Raw genomic sequence first — 23314 nt, 5'->3', positions numbered from 1 at the left:
AAGAACCATGCTTCAGCAGGTACTGTAGATCCTCTAGTTTGCATAGAAAATTGCATTAAATGCTTGTTCTTTTCATGGAAATTTTCAGACATGCTTGAAACTTTTAGTTTTGCCTGGACTGAAAATTCTTTTGCTTGGCTCTCTATGGCTTCCTTTCCTCGGGGTCAACATCTTGAAGGAAGCAAACATGATTCAGTTTCACTCCATACGAGAGAAGATTTGGTCGAGAACGGGTATGGAAATCCCATCAAGTGGGAGAAGATTTGAGTCAAGAAAAATATAAAAATCATTTGGCTCTGGTTGGCAGATCGAGTCTACTAAGACCACAAAAAGAAAGGAACCCATCATTTTGGTCATAAGCAACGAGTTGGAGCGCAAACGGAGTGTAGCATTGGAGCATTGAGGCATCAATGCATCCATGGAGAGGCATTGCCAGCTTCCCTTATCCCCTGGCTCAAGATTGCAAATAGAATGCCTTTGCAAGGCCTTCCATAGAAAATAATTCAAATCTACAAATAATTATTATTTAAGCACTTGTAGAGCAAAACGAGCCAAACAAGATGTGAGATTACTTATTAGGTAACTAGGCAAACACTAGATTTGGGAGGACTCGTGCAGACATGTGCTTAGTTTTACATCAGCTCTGCACAGAGTAGATCTTCAGTACTTCTGCAAGACTAATGAACCCAAATAACACCTTTTGGCTAACTTTTTTGAATGAAGTCCAGATTTATGATAAATAGTATCGGAGTAGATTCGTCCAATAACCTATGTGAACTAGGGGACACTACAGCACGAATTCATGAGGGTTAACCATAGACCGATCGTCGTGCTTGTGATTAGATTTAAGAAAAATTTGGACTCTTAGCCTGGCGAGGATGCCAGGGCTTAAACAGGGAGAGTGAGTGAAAACCCGTGTGGGCATGTGTTCAATCCCACATCAGCTATATACTACATTAGCACAAGTACTTCTACGCCCTGTGGCTAGTCTTTTTGGGCGAGATATCGGCAAGAATAACAAAATAAGTTATGATTTTAAATTAAAACAGCAGATTGCAGTAGATTGGCCTTTTGAAGAGGCACAGCATGAACTTTCAGACCGAATTCCACTTAATTTTTTGGAAGTTCACCTGCTGGGATGTCAGCTACTTCTCGATCTTGTGGCTATAATTCTTCCAGCAAAAGTATGAGTCCTCCATTCTATCTTCCACCGCACAAATCTCCTTGGCTTCATTCCTGGGAATACAGAAAACAATCCTAACCCTTCATCAGTAACCCACATGTATTTTCACTATAATCCTTGCAAGGAAAACACCATCTGAATTACATCTGAAACTACTCTTTTTCTGTTTTTATTATTACTGTCATGTGATCCCTTGCAGCAAGACCACAAACAATGAAGGGGGTGCATAGTCTTAGCTCTTTAAACTCCTCATCATATGCCTATTTCAAGGTTAATATGGCATTTCTCAAGAATGAATACTGCAGCACCAAATTATAATTCTGTTATCGGCAGTAAAATAGGAGGCAGTGGGATTAACATCAGGTAGAAATGATCCAAAAACATGATGCAGTAGTATTCATTCATTGTAGTCACCTGAGCAGAATCCTGGAAAAGAAAGTTTTTACACACAAGTAGATTTAGTCTCCATCTTGTCAGTGCATCTCTGCGAAGTGCAGCAGGGAATGAAAGAAATGGTGCTTCTTCAAATTGTTCCTGGAGTGTTCTCACCTGACAACTTACAGACTTGACCTGAAAAAACTTGTGATTAAGTTGGATCATCTCAAGTCTTTCATCAAACTATTCTTCCAATAATATTCAAATGTATTATCCATGGACTGGTAACTGGACACATCCACAAAATATAAGACATCGGATCTACTGTTAGGAAATCAGTTTTGTCGAACTCTTTCAGTTACTAAATCTGTAGTTTAAGGAAGCCTGTTATAGTCGTCCAGAAGAGAGATGAGGATCCAGAGTAACTGTATGAAGCTAAGAAGACTAAGTTGGAAGCATTGGTTGGAGAAAATACTTATAGCTGTGGGATATTTGCTCTGAGAAACTAGTAGGCTGGGCCAATTTGGGATAAGTGAAGTAGAGAGAAGTGATATGTGCATTAGTTTTAAACTAGGCACTGGCAGTGGAAATAGGTTATAGGAATCTAAGTTGAAATCTTAACCTATGTGATTTCCATCAACATAAGACCAAATTAATTCTAGAGAGGCAATAAACTAAGGCTATCTTGATTTGGGAGTGATCGACTCTTCTGACTACCTGACAGCCTCCCAGTGCAGTTGTTTTCATCCAATCTGGGATGACAGAAATATACAGGGTAATGAGAGTACTAGAGCAAATTCTCAAAATCTTCTACTCTTTCAAGCACAGAGGTTTTGGTTCAAATTGTTATTGGATATTTTCAATTCCACTGGAAATCAAAATGCTTAACTGAGAGGTAATTTAGATAAGATGCAGACAGGATCGAACTTGAGCTGTTTGAATAAAAGCTTCCATATGTAATTCGAAAAGAAGGGAGCTGAAGTAGAGGATGCGATCGCGATCCTTTGTTCCCCCCTTCCATTGAGTCGATAAGGTCACAATAACCATGGCCGGTGGGGACTCTAGGTGTCCGACAAGGAGCAGCTGCTTGACTGTTTGGGTCACTCCTAACTGCCACCAGATTTGCGGTGCACCATGCTTATCTTTCTGTTAAGCGGAGTTCATCTTTCCAAAAGACTACCTTTAAATTCTCTCTTTTTCGGCAATTGATCACTCTCGAGCCTCCCTCCCTTCTTCTCCCTAATCTTCGGTGGTTGTCATGTCGCCATGATCGACCGCCATCGCCCGAGATCTTCTCTTTCTCTCTAGCTTCTTCGGTTGCCCTGTTCTTCTTTTCTTCCTTCGTTCCGAGCATCACCGCCACAAAACCACCGAAACCAGCTGTCTTCGGCCGAGCTCCAGTGGTTGCCACCACCCTTGGTAAGCCCCTCGCCTTCTTTATATGGTTATCCGGCAAGCAAACCCAAAACCGAGCCCAATTTCCTTTTGTGGGCCAAACCGAGACTTTCTTCTCCCCTCTCCTCACTGTGATCCTCCTTTGTTCTTCTCCTTTTTCTTCTCTTCTCTCTAGAAATGATGTCCACTTAGGTTGTTTCAGTCTCCTATTTTACTGGGTGTTGATTAACAGGCATGTCATTTAGATAGTTGTGTTCTTCTCGCACTACTCCTTTTGTAATGCTTAATTGCTATGCTCTTGTTTGTTAATAAAAATATTGGAGGAGGTTGATTCAGGTTTGGATTAGGAATGTAGTAATCGAAATGCAGTTCATATTTTAAAGATGGATTATATTTTTGAATCCAAGCCTATCCAAATAACAACAGTTTAGGTTGCATCAAATTAATTTTAGATCGGTTCCTGCTTCAATCCAATCCACTTGCAACCTAGTATGACCAAATTAACAACTCTAGAAAGTAAAAAATACAAGTGGAAAGTCATAATAAATTTTCTAAATTTTTGTGAACAATTAAGAATATAAATGCATGGAGAAAATATGAACAATGCTTCAAAAATAGGCATGGGATATTAATGAGGAATTGTCCATCTTTAAATATAAATGCATGCTTTTAAAAAATAACTATAGTTAGTTAAGGGTAAAGTAGTCAATGGACATTTTAAATGTTAACCTAATTAAAGTAAGATTAGATATGTTCATGTGTGAAACATGAGAGAAAGTTATCATTAAAAAGAAACATGAGAGGAAGAATATTTAGCCAAACTTCATTTATTTAGAAAATGAAGTTTCATAACAACCAAAAATATGTAGCTTTTACATTTCAGGAGCTAAACTTTTGAAAAGTATATACACAAGAATCCTCATGGGGATAAAATAGTAATATACATTGTAATGCTATATCTGGCAGTTTTTCCTCTTTTTTTTTTCTTGAATATGATACAAGCTGCAAGGTATATATACTAAAAGAGGGTGCCAACTAGATTGGTTGCGGCTAACTCTTGAATCTATATACACATCAATATAAGTATGTATCTATGCATGTATATATGTATGCGCATATATATATATATATATATATATATATATATATATATATATATATATATATATATATATATATATATATATATATATATATATATATATATATATATATATATATATATATGCATATATTGAGAAATTTTGTATTGTCACATTCTTCACTCTTGAAAGCATCTTACTCATGGTAAGTGAAAGGAACAGAGCAAGCAGTTCAAGCCACATGAAGCCAAAACAATCCTTGAAAATCCTCTTAGATTGAGCAACAACAATGAGAAGTTGATCTAGCATTAAAAAGATAAGACTAGCATTTTCCCCTGGAGATGGAAAATTCGTCCACCCGGTTTCATCAATTTGCAAATTCTTCCTCAGCTAGTTAAAAGAATGAAATTGGCTGATATCATGACAATACTAGGTAGTATAGATATCATTATGGGAGAAGTTGATCGTTGAAATGATAATTGATACGACAGAAGTACAAGCTATCAATTCTTTTTCTACATTGGAATCCATAAAAGAAATCTATGGACTCATATGGATGTTTGTATCCATTTTTACCCTTATATTTGGAATCATAATAGGGGTACTAGTAATTGTGTGGTTAGAAAGAGAAATATCTGCAACAATACAACAACGTATTGGGCCTGAATATGCTGGTCCGTTGGGAATTCTTCAAGCTCTAGCAGATGGGACTAAATTACTTTTTAAGGAGGACCTACTCCCATCTAGGGAAATTGAGTGATGGTGCGAATAAATTTTGGATTCTCATTGTTAATTACAATCCAGATATCATAAACATGTATGAGCTAAAAAAATAATTAGTTTGGGTGGTTCAAAATTATAAATCATATCAAATCTATACATCTAGATGGAGCCAAGCAAGACTCTGCTATAAAGCACAAAATATTTTATCTTTTTCGATAAATCAGAATATTTAAACCATTTGAGAATAAATATAAATAAAACATTAATAAAAATTAGAAAATAAAAAATTGAAAAATTAAGGAGGAAAACAGAGTTTATCGATTTTCTGGCCATGGCTTTTCATGCGATCCGTCCAAATGGCGTTTGGAAAGGCAAGTCCGGCTGACAGGCGCAACAAGGTCGACATGCACGAGGCTCGGCTGCCAGGTGATCAAATATGGCGAGTTGTGACATATAAAGTCTTTGTATTTATTTGGAAGCAAATAATTTGCTGACCTACGTATCACCTCCTTCTATTTTAAACTAGACGTCTCTCTCTCTATATTTATAACTATTTGCATTCCAATGCGCTGTAGTTCTCCCCTCTCCTTGCCGTGCTCCTCCTCTCTTCTTCTTCTTCTTCTTCTTCTTCTTCTTCTTCTTCTTCTTCTATCTCTAGAAATGCTGCCCAACCAGGCTGTTTCAGTCGCCCGTCTTACGAAGTGTTGTTTCCCGCTAAGAGGCAAGTCATTTAGTTAGTTGTGTTCTTCTCGCACTGTTCCTTTTGTAATCCTTCACTGCTATACCCTACTTATTTGTTGATTAAAAAAAAATGCTGAAGGAGACGTATGCACATTTTTTTATTGTTTTATGGTGTAGATGGGACAAGAGGAAGAGGGCCCATAAGGGGTAATGAAGGAAGAGGTAAGTAAGAGAGTGAGAGATCATGTGTTATTTCATATTAGTATATGTAACGTGGTCAGGATCGAAAGCCTAAGTTTGAAAATTTTCACTACTAAAAGCACAAAATTGAATGAGGCCATTGTGCTTGTTTTGATACTTGTATTCGTAATGTGCAGGTCGGATTTGGAAAATAGAGAACTTGGAAGTCCAAGGAACAAGGCAAGCAAGTCGTCTACTAATTTTAATCCAGTAGAATCACTTTGTAGGAATAAATTCATATTTGTGTTTGATGTTAATTTTCTTCCTCATCATTTGATTGATAAGTAGATAATATTGGTGATCAATGTGGAATTAAACATGATTATAGTACTCCAGGGCTGCCCATGAATGGGTGGGTGTGGGTCTTTGTGAAGCATGATCCGGAGTGCATCCTTTTGGATGATCAGTCTAAATCTTGAACAGATACTGATCCTATGATTCATATGGAAATAAGTCAGGTTGGATCTGCCCTTTTTTTTTGCCGGGGGGTTGGGGAGGTATCGTTATTATCTTGATTGGGACTTGTTTGAATCATTGACCAGGCTAGTCATCTCATAGTTTTTGTCAATTTAGATGCATTAGGGTTTGGATGGTATTAATATATTTTTGATCCATCGGATGCATAGAACATGTGCATTTAATTGCACGGTCAATTTTGGGTCAAATTATGGTTAAGCCCTGCTTTTTTAACAAAAAGGAGAGGGAGATCTGTATGTATTATTTCTACCCCTGTCCATGTATTGGGGGATGCACCGCTAGGGCAATGCCCAATTGAAGTTCTGGATTAATTAAGTCTATGAAATTTGTGTTATAGCAATTAGTATTGTCTCATCTTTCTCTTTCGGGCAAGATAGTGCAATTTCATCATTTTTTTAAAAAAGGTTTGAATGGACAACAACAAGGTACAGATTTAACATGATTTGCAGTTAGGCATAGTTTGTAGATTAGTAATGGAATGTTGGTTCTGCGCACTTCTGTTGCTCGGTCTTGGAGTTTAGGAGGTACCTGATCAAGGTATCTTGTACTAGTCCAGTAAAACACAATCAAGGCTGGACCTTACGATACCTATAAAGGCGCTTGGTGGGTCTACTTAAAGCAGAACGGCAAAAAATGGTTGCATATAACTTTCAGAAATGCTACTTAATTCGACATGGCCTTTTGTTTGATAAGTCATCTTGTCCTTCTATGATAGAAGGTCAGATCATCCATGTAATGTATTAATCAGTCAAGTTCAAATTTGCACATAAGACCACAAGCGCAGAGCAATCTTAAGTTATGATGCTCCATGACGATCTAGTTTAAGACATCTGTGACTTCCTGCAAGTTAATCAGCATCGGTATTCAAGTAATGGCTCCTACGCTCTCCATTTTTCATTCAAGACTTGGTATGGTTTTCTTTGTTTACTCCTTGCCTCGGGTTTCAAATTTCTGCACATGATTGTTGTACTGCTTCGTATCTTTTCTCATGAATGGTTCCAATCATACATGGTCAATAACAAATCTAGAAATTGGTTTTGTTCATAGACAAAATGTTATGATAACTCACTTATTTAATTACTTTTTAGCATAGAAAGTCAATATTTGTGCATAGGTATGTGGCATGCTGCCTGCTGAATCCATATAGGACTTGAAGTTTGTTAATTGTGAGTTTAGATGATGTAACATGGTTTTAGCTCTTCATGAAACTTTGAAGCCCATATAACTGGCAAACACTTTGGTGAAGAACAAAGATTTTTAAAGTTCAATATTGAATAAAAACTACATGTTTAAAGTTTGTTTTGTCTGCTAGATTTTCTAACGCAGTATTATCTGATAATGCAATATTATCTGAGAATTTACAATATTAAGAAACAAGCATTTTATAATTTGCTTAAACACAAGCAACAATAATGTATCAAAGTAGATTATTTGATGGAGCAAAGGAACTTAAGAAAAGTTGAGCGAGAGAGAGAGAGAGAGAGAGAGAGAGAGAGGAGATCCACCAAATTGAAGGAATTTGAGTTAGTTCAATCCAAGTTCTTCTTTCCACAAACATTTGTTAAGCTCAATTTATAGGTTGCTTGATCATGTATTGTTGCCTTCTTGTTCTTCTAAATTTGCATTAATTATGGATTGATCCTAGAGCCCCTTAGCTTGTCACATGTTACACTGCATAAGACTGACTTTCTTTGGGGTGGAAGCTACTCCTTGTGTTAAAATTTGTCTTATAACTTATACTACCTCAAAGAACCTTATTAGTCTTGCATATCTTATGTCATCATACTAGCTGAATTCATGGAAAATGACATTCATAGTTGACTCAAAAAGAAAAGGATAGAAGATTCGATAATTGTTCCAACTTGTTCTCCTAGTTGCATTCCTACTTGTTCGACTTAATTATTTCATGATGTTGAGTAATTTGAACTTTGTACATATCTTACAACATTTCAAGTGTAGTGCTTCAGTGTAATTGTATTGAACATATTTTATGACAAATGTCCTTTCAGATATAAATTCCATAAATTCAAAAATATAGTCTATGATCTAAAGCATAAAGAGAGGCCGTCAATCCATTATAGACTACTTACAAAAGGTTGTGTTTCTGCTGCTTCTGAGCATGCATATGTACCTGAACCTACGGCTAATCAGTCAGAAGGTCTATGGGCTGCTGTTTCTAAGAAGTTAGATGCTTTCTATCAGTTTTCTCGTCCCCACACAGTAATAGGCACCGTAAGTTATAGTCATTTTCTGTTCTTTATTAACTGTCCTTTGTGATTTTACTGATTAAGATCTCAAGAGGCAGTAAAGATAATACTTTTTGATCATCAGATCATAGGTATAGTATCAGTCTCTCTTCTTCCAGTACAGAGTATTGCTGATCTTTCTCCAACATACCTGATGGGGCTATTGAAGGTAACGTAAAGCATGTAATGGAGTTCAACAACAGCAAAGGAAACCGATCTCTTTTTTCTCTCACTTTTCTTGTTTTATATGTTTGTTGGTCCAGGCATTGGTTCCAGCTGTATGCATGAACATCTATGTTGTGGGCCTGAACCAGCTATTTGACATAGAAATAGATAAGGTTTGCAGCATATTTTTAATGATATGGTATTGCAATCATTTCAGAGTTACCTTATCGTCTTTCATTAATTGTGGTGCAACTGATGGATGTAGAACTGTGCCCATTATTACGATTAACCATTCTGTTCAATCTAATCCAAACATTGCATCAAGATTGCTCTTTAATGTGGGCTACCTGCTTTTTAACAGGTTAACAAACCTTGGCTGCCACTTGCTTCAGGCGAGTTCTCTTTGGGAACAGGAATTGCGCTGGTATTTGCCGCTGCTATCGTGGTATATGTTTCTGACATACACTTTGATTTTGCTTTCCCCCTTTTTGAGGCATAGAATCTGTTGGGTTGAAGTTCAAGAACAGGAGTAGCTTGCTTGAAGTTGTATCAGATAATAATATATCTGCATTAACTATTGTAGTAGATTTTGATGCATTCTTTTCCTCTGTAGCAGAACTTTATCTAGTTTTTGGATATGACATCATTTCTAATCCATTATTTTTTCAACAGAGCTTTACAATGGGGTTGAGGTCCAAGTCCCCTCCCCTATTAGGTGCCTTGCTCATCAGCTGTTTTCTTGGAAGTGCATATTCTATCAATGTAAGACCTCTCTGCACACTCTCTGATTTTATAAGTCAACTATAAAATTTACCAGAAGAAAAAATTCTCCTCATTTCTAAAGATTAATAGATGGCTCCATGATTTATGAACCTCAAATTGCTAGTACCTAAAAATTATGTGTACACATGTCTACTTTATCTTCTGTTGCAAGATAAATTTCTGGCACTGGTTTTCTCTCTCCCTGCCTCTTCCTTTCTCCTTTTTGGCCTTCAATTTAATTGATAAAATTACTGTGTTTCCATTTTAAAAAGTTTTTGAATGTTTAAAAAAAGCTAAGTTAGACATTAAGAAGTCGGTTGCTTGACAACATTTTTTGCTTGCCTAAGTTGAAGAACCATTCCATGCATTTTTGCACCTAAATACTAAGGAAAAGAAATACAATTATTCTACCATTAATTGGCATCACCATCCTTTTATCCATGCTTATACACATGCATTATGCATATGTTGTATATGTGCAAGCAGAAATATGTCCTGTTTTAGTTGATCATTCTTTATATATCACTGTAGAGATGCTTACAAAAATTATGCTATAAAATATGCATGAAATCCCAGAACTATTTAATTAAGATCTATAAGGGATGGACAGATAAGGTGGGAAATAGCAATTTTTTGATGCTTGCTCTTCTTATTTGTTACTAATGGTTGTCATGACCAGATACAATTGTCACTACCCACAACAGAATTTAACAGTTACTGCTTGTAATGACCTTATTATAGTTCATGAGTTATTAATGCAACTTATAGTATGAATCAGAGAAGAGAAGTTGTCTGTTTTAGTTTTGCAGTTGCTTTTTCTGCTGCAACAGTTTATAACTGCCATTTGTTTATGCTATGATGCCGATTTCAACTGCTCACCATTCATAAATCAGCATTCTTTTCATCTTGTTATTTCAGATTCCCTGGCTTAGATGGAAACAGCACGCCTTTCTTGCTGCATCTTGCATCCTGTGTGTGAGGGCCATCGTAGTCCAGTTGGCTTTTTTCATTCACATGCAGGTATTAAGATAATTATTTGGCATCTCAATGCTCTCTACACATATACGTTATTCTATATCAAATACAACCATATTATGTATTTGGTTTATTTCTTCATTTTATGAAATAATGACCTATGATTTATTCAACAGAGATATGTATTAGGAAGACCAATAGTGTTGACAAAATCAGTGATATTTGCAACAGCTTTCATGTGTTTCTTCTCAGCTGTTATTGCTCTGTTCAAGGTAAAGTGCTGGACCACTCCATGCTTTAAAAAAGTTATGGACATATATAATGGGATTTTAAGCTTTAGTTTTCTATAATTTCATGTTTGGAAATAAGAGTATTGAGTTGGCGTCCTTGAGTTCGAGCAGTTCTCATGGTTGGTTAAAGTAGTAAATGCTACCCTTTGTAGGAATAAAGTTGAGATTATGATCGGTTATCATTCCTTGGTTGGAACTATCTATACTGATTACTACTCCAGATAGATGACTCCAGATCACATGAGAGAAATTTTATATCTGCGTATGCATCTACTAGATTGAAAGAGTAATAATATCTAAAAGGCAAAGCAAGGAGATCCATTGAGACAAATATTTTATCAGAGAGAGAATAAATGGTTAAGGGCAGAACTTAATATAAGGTAGTGAGTCTTGAGGATTCCCATATTGGAAGTGGTAGGGACCCTTGTGGTGTTTGAGTACTAATGGATGCATCCACCTATCAACTCAAGTTTTTGAGTCGGACCTTATTAATGAGGCATAGAATAATAAGAAGATAAATATGTGTCCTGAGGAATCAACCTTAGACTATCCTTTCAGTCCTTTATCATGAAATAAAATTCATCCCTAATTTGCTAGGATCAGAAAATGGATAACATTAAATCAAAGTGGTTCTTTTTATCAAACTGCACCTTCCTCTGTCTTCTCGGCTCTTACCTAGTGTATGGCAACCTTGGAGGGCCATTCCTGAATGCTTTAGCTTAATTTATATATAAGAAGATAAATTTCCATGCTCACAAGCTGATCATCAAGGTTCGTTGCAAGGTCTGCGTTCTGGCCAATTCTGGCCTTTTTGTTGTTTGAAGAAAGCTTTTTCCCCAATTGATTAGCATGTTGGAAACTAAAAAAAAAAAATCTGAGATATAGGTCGTCAGACCATTTTAATATCTGTTGCAAACTAAAATGGCCATTGCCAGGATATACCTGATGTTGATGGAGACAGATATTTTGGCATCCAGTCCTTCAGCGTTCGCCTGGGCCCAGAAAAAGTGAGTGGAAACAATGCTCATGTCCTTGATCAACCTTGATATTGATTTTATACATATTGGACAGTGATCTGAGGTACTTTTGCTTCTAAAACCAGGTGTTTTGGTTTTGCATCAAGTTGTTGTTAACTGCATATGCTACAGCCATGTTGGTGGGAGCTTCTGCTTCAACCATATATGAGAAGATTGTAATTGTGGGTTATCTATTTCCTTAATGATTGCTGGATTGAATTTAGAGGCAGATGAATAGAAAATGCCGAAATTATTGCAATGGAAATCCAGCATGATGCTTGATATCAAAATTGATTTTTTTTTTTCCTGAGTTCAGGTGCTCGGCCATGGCTTACTTGCTTCCATTCTTTGGTTTCGGGCACAATCTATTGATCTTCAGGACAAGGCATCCATAACATCATTCTACATGTTCATTTGGAAGGTAAATAATTTAGTTGTTCCAATCATCCAATGAAATGCTTTAATTGCATCAGTTGCACAAATAAACAGTCATTATGCCAACCGCTGTTAACTCAGCTGGTTAGAACTCTTCTATCTAAATGAGGGGTCTCAGGCTCGAATCAGTGGTGGCAGATGACCACTGTGTTCTCAGAGGAAAAAAAAAAGAAAAAGAAAATTATTATAACAAATTTGTTACATAATTACTGGGATATCTAAATATAGCAGGCACGACTAGCAGATTGGATATTTTACATATAAGGCAAGGTTTGTATATAAGTTCTTACATATAATACAAGATTTCTATAAGAGCAGACATTTCAGAAATCGGAATGACATATGGTTTTGAAAATGTCTCCCAATTGACAGATTCTCTAAGAGAATTTGCAATGTATCTGAAATGTTAATCTGATGACTAAGGCCCTGTTGGCAGTAGAGCTGTTGGAAGTAAAGTTGTTTGAAGTAGAGCTGTTACAAAAAGCTATTTGCCGTTTGGTAACTATATTTTTAAAGTGTTGTGGCACTTTAACATATTTTTGACAAACAAACTGAGAAAATACTTTTATATGATAAAATTTCCATAAAAGACATTGCATAGTATTATACAATAGAGCATAATAAAATATAACATATATTAATACATAATATAAGATATAGTATAATATTACTGTAATATAAAATATTATTATTATAATATAGTAATATGACATTGCATAGCATAGCATAATGGTAATATAATTATTAGAGTAAATTAATTTTCTATAATATAACATAATTTAAAATTATTTAACATAACATATTAATATATTATGATATAATGTAATATATATTATATTTATAGTATAATACAATAATAAAGATATAAAATATTATAATTATTAGTATTAATTAATTTCTCATAATATAACATAATATTAAATTATTTAAAATAACATATTAATGTATTATGATATAAATATTTATTCATTGAAATGTATTTATTTATTATCTTATTTATTCATTCATTCATTCATTCATTTATATAAATATTTATTTATGCATTTATTTATTCTTTTATTTTATTTTATTTTATTTTATTTTTTTTCGTCTCTTTTTTTCTTTCCTTTTCTTCTTCTTTTTTCCTTTTCTTTTTCTTTTCTTTTTTCTTCTCTTCTTCTCCTTCCTTCCTCTCCCCCCTTCTCTGTTCTTCTCCTCCCGCGCGGTTGGCAATGCCGGAAGGGGGCCAGGCCGCGGCGGCCGCGACGGCCGCGGGAGGGGGCGGGCCATGGCCGGTGGCGCCTGCGGCAGTCTCGGCGGCCGCGGTTGGCCCCCCTGGGAAGGGTTCTCCTCCCGCGTGGGTGCGGCACTGCAGCGACGGGAGAGAGGGAGGGGGTGCGGCGACGAGGGAGAGGGAGGCACTGCAGCGGCGGGGGAGAGGGAGGGGGTGTGGTGATGGGGGAGAGGGAGGGGGAGGGAGGGGCTGCGGTGGTGAGGGAGGGAGGCGCCGCAGCGGGGTGGTGGGTGGTGGGGTGGAGGCGTGGGTGGGAGAGAAACAGGCGGTGAGATGAGGTTTTGGGGAGGAAATTTATTTTTAAAATGGGGGTATTTTGGTCAAAAATAGAGCTTTCCGACAAAACTGAAAACAACATTTTCGGAAAGCTCCAAATTGGAGCTTCTCCCTAAAAGCTGTTTTCAGCTTTCCACAAAAACCGAAACAGATTTCTGAAAATTTTACCAAACACCATTTTTTAACTAAAAGTACTTTTGGAGGGCCAGAAAGTGCTTTTTGGCCCTCCAAAAGCTCCCCCAAACAGGGCCTAAGTTACCGAGGAGAAAGCTTGATACATTGGAGACTCTTTTTTGGACCAAATGTTCTTAGGATAACCTTAGTACAAGATCGAAAAGTGGCTAATTTAGCTCAGTCGACGCTCCCCACCAATGAATGTTGGTGACTTCTGTTCCGATACTTTGAGAAATCGACCTCGGACATAGGATTTCAAACCTTGCCGGCGGAGAGGGGGGCCCACAAGCACCCGGCCCGCCCCTTCTTATTCTGTAAAGCCGACCTCGCTACCCGGCTCTAGTAAGACAGATAGATCCATCCATCTATCCGGATATACACAATTCGAAGTGAAAAAAAAAATATTTAAGAAACTTATTTTCTTCAAAAGAGTAGTGGAGTTTTCAAGTCAAGCGAGAAAGCAAGTGGATCAGAAAATTATCTCGTGCTAAAAGAGAATGATATGCTGTTATGATTTCATAGGAATGCCACAGAATTTTAGATTGTATAGCTCCTTGGCTGGTGATCACTAGTAAACCCTCCACAAAATTCACAGACAAGAAGAAATACCAGAAAGAGCCCAATTTGTTTGATAGGTGACATAACACTCTGTTATTTTCCCAGGAACAATTATATAAACAGTATACTTTGGGTAAAAATACTGTTCAATTCAATAAGATCAAGACTGAGAGAAACATGTTGGGGAAACAAAACTGAATTTTAATAACCATATGGGCAACAAGCCAGACTTTATGCGCAAACTGCTAACACTAAGCAACCACATGGTCAGGGACATCTTGGAGATAGTTACAAAACTAATTATGCATGAAATCATGGTGCTTGCTTTCTATTCTCTGTCTGTTGTATGTTAAGAAGCCTGCCAAACACCTTGACTTTGTTAATTTCAGATTGTGTACTAATGGCTTTTGCCACTTTGCTTCTGCAGCTATTTTATGCCGAGTATTTCCTTATCCCTTTCATGCACTCAGTATAAAGGAGAAGCCCAGCGTATGTTTGGTGATGGAGACCACGGAGGATTATCAATCATGTCAAAGAATTAGTTTCTTGCCCAGGAATTAGGAAAGTCTTCTATGTTTGCTTATTATATTGCAGCAATTCAAGCTGTTAAGACTACTAGCATGCTTCCTAACAAGCAGAAAACCTTCAGAACGATGAGTTTTGCAAAATTTTAATTACTTAATTCTTATCATCATCGTTGACTTTTGTAAATTCTCCAAGACAAGTTGTAACTGAGCTTTGTTCTTTACTGGTCTTCTTACATGCTGGATATCTATTGCCTTGATCATCAACTCTTTATTTAATTTTACTTCTCTAATGTGCTTTTATTATTAACCAATTGACATTAAAGATACTAGAACAAGGCTTTTCAGTAATCAATAAACAGACACTTCAGTCTTTTTAAAATATCGTTCTTTTGTACCATACTTAGGAATATCCTCCTCCTCCTCCTCCTCCTCCTCCTCTCTCTCTCTCTCTAACAAACTGTATGCCTTTCTTTTGTTACAAAAACAAGGATACTGTTAGTTACTAATACATATTTGACATATACAGTAATGGATGATCAATAAAATTGACACAGCTTCCACTTGAGTCATTGATGATTGTTAATATGGGGATAAATGTTTGTAAAGAGCCCTTCCAGTTCCTTTCAGATATCAAACTTTTGATTTATCTGCTTTCCTTTGTCAAAGCCTTAATAGCTCCTGAGCTAATCTTCAGTAAAAGATTCCTTCTTTCATGATTTATTTTTTATACTCATATGAGATTTTAGGTTTGAAAATAACAGCCATAATTTTGTTGATTTACCTACGCCCTTTTCCTTAACATGATGACCATGTTTCTGAGCTAACATCACCTCCAACACTGCAAAGGCTAAAGTATTTGTCCATATTTTTGAGCTAGTATTTTAATACTGCAGGCTTTGCCCTTTATTTTTCTTTTTTCATATTTTTGGGCCAAACCAGCATGACGTTCATTCCACTTGGGCAGTTTTTGGTTCAAGAATAAGGGAGTTATGGGAATTTAATTGCACACAACTTTTAGAAGACAACTATAAGTAATTTATGCCGGCCAAATACGCTTATGCCAAGCATAATTATTCCAAGTGAAAGACATCATGAGCTATTTCTAGTGTAAATCCATTATCCATGCCTTCCTCGTCTTTAATTTTATTGACAAAGGCATCCTCAACCAAAGGTTATTTTAGATAATGTAGGAAAACAAAAATGGGAATAACTTATTTTATAACTCTTATGATGCATATAACTTTTCCCAATTAAATCTTTCTGTTTCCCAAACCAAACACTGTCTTTATCCAATATACATGACTGATTGAATTCGTATACATCATTTTACCTAGTAAGATTTATATATATGAATGGATAAATGACATATAATAAGTCTATTTTACTTTTTTTTCAGAATATAATCTGTTTTGGAGGGTTAAGTGAGCAAAAAATTTTCCTAGAAATTTTGTGGGTATCCATGCACTAACTTATTTATTCTAGCATGAAGTAGTAGCATTTGGTGAGATGGAATGGAATAAAGAGGAAAAGATTAGTCATTCCCTGGCACATTTCCCTTTATCCAGCAAACAAACAGGCGTAAAAATATCTGGAAAAGAGTCTGTTCATGACAATCAAATGGTGGTTGTACTGGATATCTAAATTTGGATCCTGTCTTCTCAAGGATCTTGGAATTGCAACTCTCAATGGCTGAAATATGTATATATATACATCCATGCTATGGACAAACTTGAGCATAGACAGGGATATTTAAATATTTTTGAGGATTATAGGTATGAAATTTTAGCTAGAGACAAAAGAAGAGGCTACATGATACCATGTTGGTTAACAAAAGGATGGGATTGAGATAGAATCAATTCAATCTTGTAGAGAATTAAATTTTGATGCAATCTCCTTCGATGAGAACAGTATAAACAAAATGATGGATCCAAAGGTTGGGCTATAAATATTTAAATTGGCTGATTATCCGCACAACCAAATTATATATGCTAAATCCGAACCTAAAGCCAAATCCAATTTGAATCTAAACATACATGCTCAAAGTAGACATCGAAAGTAATTGTGTATCAAGATATTGGTTGTTGATGAGTATTTGCTAGACTAATTTCAAGTCTTAGTCATGAGGTGACGTGAAAGTACACAGATAGAAGTACACTAGAGGAAGAGGAAGGAGATCATTAATCTCTCATTTGTTATACCAATGACTTGTGCATCATCACTTCTTGCATTTACAATGATAATGTGACATGGATAAGGGATTTTTATGAGTGCAGGATCAAAAAGCCATGTAGGGAAATTTTTTCCTCGCCAAATTACAGCTTTCCCACAACACAAAAATCCTAGAAATAAGGTAGCCAACTGCTTAGTTTTGGTTGCTGAAGATTTTTTTTTATCTTAAGGAACTAGGATCTTCTAGGATCAAGTGAATCCACCATTTTCCAGACACGCCCTAATAGGGAATTAGAATTAGAAGTTATCTTCTAGTTAGCATAAGGAAATGACAAGATAAAATTTAAACATGTTTTATGTGAAGAAACACACGTATGATGATAGAGATTTCATAGAAAAGCATGTATGTGGAAGAGAATGGATGGCTATAATTGTTTGATCTTTTTAATGAAGAATCATCGTATTTTTTATCTAGCAAATAAGATATTTCTATTTTTTTTCATAAGAGAAGAGTCGAATTCATGTGGCTTACCCGTCAAAGTTTGGGGTAGTTAAAGAAATTGACATAATTATAAGGACTATATATATTATTATCTTTTTATTTTGAAACCCAAAAGGAAAAGCTAAAGGATGATTAATTTATAGTATTTCACATTGTATAGAGAAACTAGACTTTGACGCGTGCTATATAAGTGGAAGAAAGTTTGTGTGCTTGACTAAATCTATACCCAATCAAATAATTTATTGAACCAATTACTCGGATCCAAAACCTAATTGTGGCCTCTACTCAAAGACCATCAACTCATTGTGCCCCCCCTCTTTCTCTATACATATTTTTATTTTTATGACAAACTCACTTTTTTAATATTAGATTTATAAATAAATTATAAATTTTTTTTAAGATTAGGAGTAAATTATAATTAGACTCAATAGTTTGAAAAACTTATGTTTTTCCTGAGGTTTATTTTTATCCATCATTTTAACCGTAACTTAATAAAATGTTGGCTAAACCATTAATCCTAAATAGAACTCAAAATAATCTTAAGAGATATAACATCCGTCCTAGGACACAAGAAATATATGCATCCTTTTCCCCGCTCAAAGAAAAATTTAACTTTCCACATAAGATAAATGGTTTCACTAATGCTATTAATTTAACTTGATATAAGTGCAGGTTTTAGAAATTATTGTATGTAAGTATAATACAAGTAAATTTTTTGAGAGGGTTTTTATAATTTACTCTAGATTTACATAGCCTAATAGGTAAGCCCAAGGAGACCCAACCCAATTGATGGGCTGCGACCATTAAGCCGTTTTGGCTTGACCTAACCCACCCAGCCCATTCCCAGCTGACCTTGTGATCTCCAGGTTTTCCAAGCGGCGATCCCTTCTCTTCCTTCCTACCTATAAATAGCTAAAATCCCCATTGCCGGGTTTCTCCGTGCGCTTAGGGTTTCCGCCGCTGCCGTCGAGCTCAAAGCCAGCAGCCAGGATGGTATGCTCCTATCCCTCTTCTTCTCTCCTGCTTGCCATCGTTTCGCCTCCTTCGTTCCGATCCCTCGCGTAATCTTCTTATCTTCTATTCTTCTTTTTGGTAGCCGTCGCACAAGACCTTCAGGATCAAGAAGAAGCTGGCGAAGAAGATGAGGCAGAACCGCCCCATCCCCCACTGGATCCGCATGAGGACGGACAACACCATTAGGTGCTCCTCTTTCTCCTCCTCTCCTCTTCTAATTTGATTCTTTGATGATTTTCTTGATGAATCTTGTTCACCTGTTGCGCCGGTTATTTTAAAGTTGTTTCTTTTTCTTTTTTCCGTCTATCTCAGGTACAACGCCAAGCGCAGGCACTGGCGCCGCACGAAGCTAGGATTTTAAGGATACCCTATGTTGTGCTCATCTCTTGTTTGGAGATAAGGCTTCTATGTTGCTTAATTTCGTTCAGTGAGAGACATGTTAACTGCGAAATGAACCTTGGATAAGACGGGAATATTTTGAGATGTTAGGATTGGATTTGGCTCTGCCAAGCTTGGCTTTTATGTTCTGATGCTGATGATTAGGCATCATTATCTTGAGAAAGGATGTTAAACGTTTAATTTTTTTCTAATTTAGGTGTTGGGTTATTCTTCATGAAAGAGGATGGTAATCTGATTCAGTGATTCACAACATATGCGCTTTTTGTTCTTATTTTTTCTGCGTTTTGATACTCCTCATTGATGGGTGCTGGATCAGTTTGTAGATATTTTTGCTTGTATTGTTTATGGTCTTGTCTTGTCTGTTCGTTTATGGATTATTTTGATACTTCCTATGCTTTCTTCTTGTCTGTTATTTTGTAATGGCAAAAGGATCACCAGTTGCTGGGCTGTATAGTCAAGGGATCTGGGTTCTACTTTGTGTTGCACAAAATTAGATATAACACTAGTTTGATTAACCGTGAAAAGAATGTCCACTTGTAATTATGTGGTGAGGGATAGGATCCATACAGTGGTGTCTAGGTTTAATACAAAGTATAATGTGATCAGTTGCCCTCTTATTGTTTTTAGATATCTTCATATGCTCACTTTGTCATTGGTAATTTTCTAATCTCTGCCAATTCTAAGTGCATATTAAGATTCTGCCAATTTTGTGACGCATTATTGACTATGAGCTTCTTCTGTTCATTGAAGTATTCTAGAATGTGCAAAAGAAAATGACATAATATGACTAAAATGTTGTATTACTCGAACTAAAAGCATGTTTGAGTGAGTAACAATAGTTTTGAATTTTACCAGATTATTTGAGCTTTTTATTTTTTGTTGAGAGTAAAGTACTAAAAAGACACTCAATTTTCAATTGGCTTACTCAAATTTCAAATGGTTTATACTGCACTAATGGGCTCTTTAGTTGTCAGGTTTTACTAGATAGATTTATGGAAAAGTTAAAATGAAATGATTTTATAGAAATGCTTGTTTAGCCATGTTTTCTACATAACTGATTTTGTAAATTTAAGCGAGTCATAGAACAACCTGAAAAATGAGTTTGAGGAAAAACGAATTTGCTCCCTTTTTTTTATTAGATATGCTTTACAGAAATCAGGTTTAATGGCTGTCTGTTTTAAGAAACTGCACTGACAACCCAGCAGTCTTTAAGTGTCACACATTTTTTCCTCCATGTTTCCAGAAATGAGTTAACAATGGATATTTAGGATATGGATTATCTACCTGTGATATATGTTTTGACTGATCAGATGTGATTCATGGTCAAGGCAAAATCTGAGTAGTTGCTGATATGAAATTGTTTATCAATTAGGGAAATTAAGTCATAGATTTGATAAATGACATTAGGGGGAAAGCATTTGAAAATTGAATTCTCATCATTATTTATGTACTTTCAATAGACTATTCTAACTTAAAAATGAATTTTTGAAATCCAAGCATATTTGATAACTTCCATTTATCATGCAAAAGAATGATGAGAAATGTGGATACTCGTAGCTGAGATCATCATGTGTTTTTTGTTCTCTTTTTTTTTTTGAGGGGGTGGGGGTGGGGGTGGGGCTGGTGAAGAAGTTAAGGGTGAACATCTCTTACTATAGGTGTTGGAACACCAACATAGTAAGAGGTCATATTCATCAAACTGCAAGCATATTTAAGCAAGCAGTAGTTCTCATTTTGACAGGACAGTGGACCTTTTTATTTTGATTCAGAACAAAGAAAGAGAAATCAGCTTAAATATCAGCCAGGTTATCCTGCACCAAGGGGGCATTTAATTGTCAGGTTTTACTAGCTAGATTTATGCAAAGCTTAAAATTACGAAACACTTGCTTGGCTATGTTTTCAATATAACTAATTTCATATATTCAGGCAAGTCATAAAACTGGAAGAATGAGTTGCATGAAAAGTCTGTTTTTCGTAGAATCTGTCTTACAGAAAAATAGGTTTCATCTCTTCCAAGAAGCCGCAGACGATCAAACAACCCCAGTGGGTTGTCTTTTCACCCTTATTTTTCTTCAGAATTCCAGATAGGAGTTAACAATGGACATTTATGATTTTACATGAGTGTATTTACTGTTATTTGTTTTTGATTGATCAGATGTGACTTACAGTCAAGGACAAATCTGAATAGTTGCTGATATAAAATTGGAAGCACTTGAAAAGGGAATCCTCAGATATGATTTATGGATAAGATCTTGTTCGCTAGACTGTTCTAACATAAAAATGAATTGTTGAAAGTGGCCATATCTGTTATCTAGAGTCCAAAAATTAAGCAGTTAGGTTTGAAACATTGTGTGGCAACCATACTTTTATGGGGCCTATTTTGACTCGTAATGTTCACAAGCTGAGTTGAGGTTTTATTGTCTATTAGGAAGTTTTATTCTTACATCCTGACGGGGAATAGTTCAAGTATGATTTGGTTTCACCCTGTCCAAAATGTATATTGGATCAATCATCTTTTCTACAGTTGTTTTTTTTTTTGTTTCAGTGAAATGTACTAACGCCAATTAGAGAAAAAACTATGTGATCAATGAACTTATTCAGTTATTCCAAAAGCTGCCTGGCGTAAGACATCGATTTTTACCAATATCGTGTATCTAGTCATGGTCATCCCTTAGAGTGTCATTAATGATATAAAAAAAGAAATGAATTTTTGAGGAAAAAACCCTGAGAATCATGAATCAAAATTCGCCTAAAAATTAAAGACTGCTGATCTGATTTTAACAAAGGATTATATGAAGAGTTCTGTTTTCTTGGGTAGGAAGTTGATATATGTTTCCAAGCTGTATGTCTTCCATGAATGTTTTTGGATGAGGAGAGAGGGGATGGTGCATGGTTGTTGGTCAAATAATTCGTTTTGTATTCACTTTGCAATTGCAGTACCATTAAGACTTTTTTTTTATTGTCTTTACAGTGGAAACTGTATGACATGTACGTATGAGCTGATCTTTTGAGAAAACCTTGATTTGTGAAGGTACTCATTACTCAAGGTTCACGGGATGTTACCCCCCATTGATCTTCTTTTGCTTGGTAATTCCAATTTCATAAACCAATTTAGCTATTGTGTATGGCAATAACACCTATTAACTTTATCATGTGGGTTATTTGTTGGACTTCTGAACCCACATTCAGGTTACATTACAAAAGAATCGGTATGTTTTCAGAAGATGCGGATTTAGAACTAGAAATTGTTCCTGTGTTAATGTGTTTGTAGGTGCTTCTTATTGTTTTGCAGGCTCAGTTAATTTGTGGTAGATGATACCATGTTCTCTGCTTTCGTCGGACTTTGGCCCTGCCTCTGAAAAGGGCATATCAGAGTAAAATTTCATTTTAGTGGAGTATTTCTTCTGTTTGTGTTGGGGTACAGGGTCCTTTATAATCAACTATTAGGTGGTTTATAATGTGGGGGCTAATCTATCCATCAATGTAGGGCCTGTGGATTTTATTAGATGAATTAATGCTTGGAGAAAATGCTCTGCTTCATGTCTTTTGGGGAACTGTTGATGATTTTTGGAATCTGGATTTTATCAAGAAGTTACTTATACCGTCTTTTATATTTTATCTCTTCTTTGTCATTGTTCCCCTCCTTTGCTTTCTCCAATTCCAATGGGTTAAGATTGCATGGATGGTGAATCGTGTTGAGGAACATTATCTGTGTAATTAACACATTCATATGTGGTATTTATTACATAATACGGCAAATATGCCGAGGTTCAATCATAAGAGTATTTCCTGATATCTTGTGCATTATTTTACTGTGAGCTTCAGAAATATCACTTAAGTATGTCTTGATTTGTCTTGCTGGTGTTGCCATGATCATCTCATATATTATACAGGCATCCCGTTGTTGGCAAATTAGAACGCTGTAAAATGTTGAAGGTCTTTGGAACTGGAGTTTCAACGTAAGATAAATTTATGTTTATCCTGTTTAGAACTTGAGATAACACTAGAATAACCCTAAATTAATCCAACCTGACCTCCCTGATCTGGTTGTAATGACTCAGCAACTCAGTTATTAACTAAGTGATCATATGAAAAAAAAAATTCTTCTGAATAAATACAGCCAAATCATCAGCCTCGTTACAATAAGTGATCATCGTTGACCTGAACCAATATGCATATGAGCACCAAAATTGGAAAAAATAGTAAGGTTGGAAACAAATTATCAAAAAATATAAAAATATATTGTTTTCTCTTACAATTCATCAAAGAATTAAACCATCCAATAAAAAAAAATACTTTTAAAATCTGGGTCTGATAGGGTTACCGCGGCCATCCCTAATTAAGAGCCTTAATTCTATGCTCTTGTTTTATGTAAAA

General features: G+C 35.8%; 2 protein-coding genes and 1 long non-coding RNA gene across 3 annotated transcripts; all 3 read left to right on the top strand.

Moving 5' to 3' along the window:
• Positions 1-5322: 5322 nt before the first annotated feature.
• LOC103696389 (homogentisate geranylgeranyltransferase, chloroplastic-like) lies at positions 5323-15077 on the top strand. Its single transcript, XM_039119140.1, has 14 exons — positions 5323-5479; positions 5617-5661; positions 5817-5859; positions 8166-8388; positions 8488-8571; positions 8666-8740; positions 8929-9012; positions 9240-9329; positions 10248-10349; positions 10481-10576; positions 11530-11601; positions 11697-11792; positions 11927-12031; positions 14754-15077. Exons 1-14 carry the CDS (start codon positions 5323-5325, stop codon positions 14799-14801), a joined length of 1320 nt encoding a protein of 439 aa, XP_038975068.1. The 3' UTR covers positions 14802-15077.
• A 3313-nt stretch (positions 15078-18390) lies between these two features.
• On the top strand, positions 18391-19189 carry LOC103696386 (60S ribosomal protein L39). The gene is made up of 3 exons (XM_008777998.4): positions 18391-18517; positions 18621-18724; positions 18851-19189. Exons 1-3 carry the CDS (start codon positions 18515-18517, stop codon positions 18897-18899), a joined length of 156 nt encoding a protein of 51 aa, XP_008776220.1. The 5' UTR covers positions 18391-18514; the 3' UTR covers positions 18900-19189.
• A 1341-nt stretch (positions 19190-20530) lies between these two features.
• LOC120106208 lies at positions 20531-22546 on the top strand. The gene is made up of 2 exons (XR_005508411.1): positions 20531-22024; positions 22230-22546. It is a non-coding gene; the product is annotated as an uncharacterized LOC120106208 (long non-coding RNA).
• Positions 22547-23314: the final 768 nt, after the last annotated feature.

The sequence above is a fragment of the Phoenix dactylifera genome, unplaced genomic scaffold (genome assembly GCF_009389715.1).
Source record: "Phoenix dactylifera cultivar Barhee BC4 unplaced genomic scaffold, palm_55x_up_171113_PBpolish2nd_filt_p 000490F, whole genome shotgun sequence".
NCBI classification, from domain to species: Eukaryota; Viridiplantae; Streptophyta; class Magnoliopsida; order Arecales; family Arecaceae; genus Phoenix; species Phoenix dactylifera.
This window is presented reverse-complemented; position numbering and strand designations above follow the sequence as displayed.